The following is a 5,479-nucleotide window of genomic DNA, read 5'->3' as shown; positions in this document are numbered from 1 at the left end:
TTTTATGAGTGCTCCGCTTGCACAGGTGAAGGCAACATCATGGAGGCCTTCTATGAGCTTTGCCGTGAGGTACGGCGTCGTAAGATGGTCCAGGGCAAGACTCGGAGACGGAGCTCCACCACCCACGTCAAGCAGGCGATTAACAAGATGCTCACCAAAATCAGCAGCTAAAAGAATTGTAACTAAGTAGAGAACCGGTGTAGAGAAGATTAGGTTGGGGTGGGGAGGAGGCAGCCAGGACATATTAAAATAGAAGTTGGTCAAAGCTTTACTTAAAAAAAAAAAAAAAGTCACGTCATCCCTTTTTGAGTATATGGGGCAGATTCCTTTCTACTTTATTTAAATGGTTTTTGAGTGGTAGCATCCACTCCACACCATTTCCATCCAACATCATAGAGACATTCTAAAGGATTGGATGACTCAAGGGATTGGTAATGAGACAGCTAGGTTGCTGGCTCCAATCCAGCCCAGATTGGTAATGATTGAAAATCATTATCTTCTGATGGCTGCTCAGTGGCCTATGAGTAATGAGTCTCAGTCCTGCGAGGCATCCTCAGCAGAGAGGCTAAGGACTGAATCACCTGGGAGACTGCTTTATTGTACTCTCCAAAATTGTTATTCTGGCACATTTCACGAACACTAAATTTACACACAATTTCTTTTATTATAACCCCTCTTTTCTTGTATTATTTTCCCAGCCCAATACTAGTGCCTACATTCTTAGGTATGTGTTTAAAATAGGAAAAATATTGCATGACAGTAGAGATTTCAACCGGGGTGATGGGTGAATTTCAATAGGTCTGAAGGACATAAATATGGCTGGTTTTCCAAGTCTCTCGAATCTGCAAAAGTGGGCAGGGAATATTGCATAAACAGCTTTTCTGAAGGCAATTTCAGCATTCCACCTCAAAGAACAGAAGTTTGTGTGTGGGGGTGGGGGGTGGGAATCAAACAAAGATAACCAATCTACTAGTGAAGTTCCAGAGATTCAGTTATGGTTAGTTATGAGTTTTTGATGAAAGTTCCACTTCGCTGCTTTATCCAAAATGATGCATCCACTTTTATGTTAAACTAAAGATAGGCCCAGCCCAAGCCTCAAATTCTGGGAAAATTGAGAATTCAAAATCCAAACTCATATGCAGATACAATGTAAATGGCCCCTTTCTTTACAATGGGACAAGCCAAAAGGCCCCAGACTTTCAGGTGTTTAGAACACAGATCTACATTTTATGGCTTGAGCCAATGGTTAGTTTAAACCAGCAGAGAAGACATTTTTAGGCTTTTTTGAGTTTTTAATAGTATTGATCTGATTTTTTAATTTTCTCCTTTCCTCCATCCCTATGGCTTCAGCCAGCTCTTAGTTTTCCCTCTACTTTACTCACCTATTGGCTGCATTTCTGGGACCCTCTTGAGGGGGAAGAGGGGGGAGAGAGAGAGAGAGACAGACACACACACACACACACATATACAGGAGCTAGAATTAGGAGGTAGTTAAGAATTTTCAGATTATGCTTCTTTCTTAGCAGTTACATTACACCCTTTTAGGCAGCTAGGAATGGAACCAAGACTACCATCATGCAGAGTCACAGGCAATTGGGTGGACCCACTAATAGGAGTCTGAGCAGCTCTTTCCTTTGATTAACATCCCCCTTCTATGCAAATACTCTGAGCTTTATTCTCCACTGCTTGGCATCTTGTGTAGTCATTTAATTTACGCCTGTGCAAGGAGAATGAAAAATGGACAGAGAATGCTATCATAGAGGTAGGCAAGTGGTGATATTCGATTTGTTAGCACTTTGCACAAGTGTAAATGACCACATAAGGGGCATCATAGTGGACTAAGTCCTCTGCTTCCAGGTGAGCAGGAAACAGGAGTCCTAAATCAGTTTTTAAACCAGGAATGACTTAAAGAGACTCTGTCAAGTTCATTTTCTTTCAAACAATGTCACTAACACTCTCTCTGATGACTGTCATTGAAGGAATTCATACTCAAATGTACTTTAAAGACCTATATGCTCTTCGTTTACTTTCTGAACTTCATCGCATTTGGGACAGTGAAATTAGACTGTTGAATGTGGAGTAAGTCTTCTTTTTGGTTCTCATACGCTCACACGTTTTCAGTTGCAAACACTACAATAGAATCTTCAAAGCATGGCTCTGGTCAGAAGAGCAACAAATTGTTACCTTCTCATTCAACAGATCTTCTCAAAATGTGTCAGTCATATTGCTAACTTTAGTGACAACAATCAGTTTTTGCCTTTTTTTACTCCTGTTAGCAATGCAGAGCCAACATAGCTATGGGAGAGTGAGCCAGATTCTGTTCTGGCTCATGCATCAACACTTGTTAACTATGGCATTGATCTTGCAAACATGCATGTGATTAACTTAATATGTATGAGAAAGTGTTGTCAGGTTCAGGACCTAAGTTTTTCCTGTAATCTTTAATAATGTGATATCACATGAGCCCAAAAGAACAGACCTTACCTTTACATCCCAGGGAAAGATTGCAGGCTTGGCAATGGGTGTGTGTGGAGTGACATTATTTTACTTGTACACTGAGGAAATTTGATTTGAAGATCAGTGAGAGAGAACATGGGATGTCACGATGCTCTTTGGATAGACTACATTTTCAGATTAAAATTGCAGATGAAAATACACACACAAAATTGACTTTTTAAAAGGCGATGACCATGTTTGTAGTAGGAAGTTTTGTCAACTAAAGAAATAGTAAATTATTATCTTACTTCTTGACAATGTCCCTTGAAAATGTGTCTTTCCTTTTAACATTAGTTTATGGAGAAGTAATGAAATCCCTTTTGAAAGAACACATCATGCTGAGCAAACGTGTCTTACTTGTTAAGGAGAGACCCTCTATTAAAAGTAGCAATGTTTATTTGTGAAGATTGAGGTTGGAGACTACTGCAAATGACAGATGACTGGACAAAAAAATGGGGGCTATTTTGTGATTTGGGTATTGTTTCTATTTTGTTTTTAATTAAGAGTGCTGTTGTTTTTCCTCTGTTTAATGGGCTGATTGTTAAGCCAATTGTAACACAGTATGACTACAGTCTAATTTACTGCTTCTCAAGCTGTTGTAATTTATTATTGGCTGTTCTGTAGAAGTTTCCTATTTCTACAATTTCTCAAATGAGCCAGAAAATGCCGAAGTGTTGAAAGGCGCAAATGCAAAGTGAACCCATATCCACTGATCTTTCAAGCAGGAAACAGGGTAATTAAAAGCCTTCACTTGTATTCTTACTGCCAATTTTTCTTTTTTAATGGTATTCCCCCTCCCCTTTTTTTTGCACTTTCCCCCTAAAGAAGTTTCCTCATTAGTTCAACATCATTGATCGCGATTCATTGAAGTCACAAATAAAGAGTTAGAGATGCCCATACTGCAAGATTTGGATCAGGATCTAAACTTTTTCCAAGTTGGGGTGTTCATATCTAGCGGATTGGTGCAATCATTACAGAAAAGGGGGTGGGGGGGAAGAGACCATGAAGTTTCGATCCATATCAAGATAAACTTTCCCCAAATTTGGGGATGTTTGTATGTGGGGTTTGGGTACATATATACTCGGCACATATATTGTACCAAATTATATATAACTGTATGTATTTTGACATACAAGAATATGAAGGCCCACGCCTATAGATAATATATAAGAACAATATAAAAATAGAGAAAATCACTGCTCTCTGTACTGAACTCTTACATGTTCATTTTCCTCCAGATACCTCTGATACTCTGTCTTTCAATTAACAAGGGGCCGAATCTTCAAGTCCTCATTCAGTTTTTATTTAGAAAGATTTTTAAAGATATTTAGGTGCCTACCTCTGGGAATTCAGCACCTAAATACCTTTTAAAATATGGTCCTTTGTTCTTACCTTAGGTAAAGTCAAAGTGAATTTTGCCTGAATAACCTGTTCAGGATTTGGCCCAGAGTGAACAGATCCGTTTAACTGGTGTGAATCACAGATATTTCACCAAAACACCTAGGCATCCAATAGATGCAATAGCATTTATAAGGGAATATGGAGCCTTTTACCATTAGCAATTATAGCAATTCAAAGCTGATCAAAAGTATTATAGCAATCTGGCTATTTGGTTGCCTGAATGAAATTGGTTGACAAAGGTCTGTGCAATCCTTATCCTGCCATGTAAGTGATAAGTGGGTCAAAGCCATAAAGTTCAGGGTGGTTGCCATTGACTTCATTGGAGACAGGATTTCCCCCAGATGTGGCTGTTCCCAAATATCAGGGGTAATTGGACTTCAGCCTCTAGGGCTGTCACTCTGGAGTGACACTCATTGTTAGCACTAAATTTGATAAGAAGGAGGTGGAGGGATGCCAACTACGCTGTTCTAGGGCCCTAATCAGTTTCCTTTACATGTAAGGTAAATTGTCTTACCCCTATGAGAAGAAATGGGATTTTCCTGAAACAGTGACTGGCATTTCCCTAGGAAACGTTGTGGAGATTTTATTCAAATATGGTCAGGCTAGAGCCTAAGTTGTAGCTGAGATAGGCTCAGTCAAGTTGAAGGCTAGGCATGGGGGGCAGGAAATGGCGCTAAACACCTTAGTGTTTCCCCCAGTTCTTGGTCCATTCAGGCTGTTTCCCCTGGCAACTAAGGATCACCAGGGCATAGGGATGCCTAAACCATGCCCCCTTCTCCTGGGAGCACCCCCTATGACATGGGTGGTGTCGAGCTTCTATGCTTGCCCTGTGCCATATGGGGAATCCTGCAAGGGCCAGGTAAGCCAGCTTTCCAGTTGTGATGTGCCACTAGGGCAGTGCCAAACAGCTGGAGTCGAGTCAAGAATCAGGCTCTTAAACTATAACTGCCTCATCAACTAGACTCAAAAAGTTTCCTGCAAAATAAATTACAGTACTGCAATTCTTAGCTTTCAAGGGGGAAAGATCCTAAAGATTACGTATGCATAGACTTTCTAGTTCTTCTCTCTTTCTCTAATGGCTCAAACTATTTACATAACTTTCAAGAGGGAAAAAAAGCATTTGTAAAGATATAGAGGCTTTATTTCAACAATACTCCTTGACAGCTTGGTGTAGCTGACTTATTTTCTTTGAAAAAGTAAATCTATAATAAAAACAGTGTCATTTTAGAAGCTCTAGTGTTATGTGCTTTATTTCCATTACATATGCCAAGCAGGAACTACATGGCCATTAAGATGCAAAGAGCTTGAAATTCATCCACTTACTTTGTGATGTTACTAACTGCCTGGGATGGTGGCCTATGGGAATTGAGTTCAGTCTTGATTCTAGTGGGCATAGGTCCATATCACAGAAGCGATTTACATGATTTACACCAGTAAGCGTCACCTTGGACTAAATTCATCTCTGGTGTAACTCCACTGACTTCAGTGGGGTTACACTAAGGATTAATCAAGCCCTTTGTTGGCAGTCCTAGTAGCGTCAATGACTGAGTGGACAGGGAGATAGCTACCCTATTCCCTGTAC

General features: G+C 40.1%; 1 protein-coding gene across 1 annotated transcript in view; it reads left to right on the top strand.

Annotated features, from left to right (window-relative positions):
- RERG (RAS like estrogen regulated growth inhibitor) overlaps window positions 1-5,105 on the top strand; it is a 125,841-nt gene extending 120,736 nt beyond the window's left edge. The window contains exon 5 of the mRNA XM_029911659.1: window positions 10-5,105. Within this exon, the coding sequence (XP_029767519.1) occupies window positions 10-171 (162 nt within the window). The 3' untranslated portion in view covers window positions 172-5,105. The remainder of the gene's footprint in view (window positions 1-9) is intronic.
- Window positions 5,106-5,479: the final 374 nt, after the last annotated feature.

The sequence above is a fragment of the Terrapene carolina genome, unplaced genomic scaffold (assembly GCF_002925995.2).
Source record: "Terrapene carolina triunguis isolate 2854851 unplaced genomic scaffold, T_m_triunguis-2.0 Scaffold112, whole genome shotgun sequence".
In the NCBI taxonomy this organism is placed as follows: Eukaryota; Metazoa; Chordata; order Testudines; family Emydidae; genus Terrapene; species Terrapene triunguis.
The sequence above is the reverse complement of the archived record's forward strand: the minus strand, read 5'-3'. Positions and strand labels throughout refer to the sequence as shown.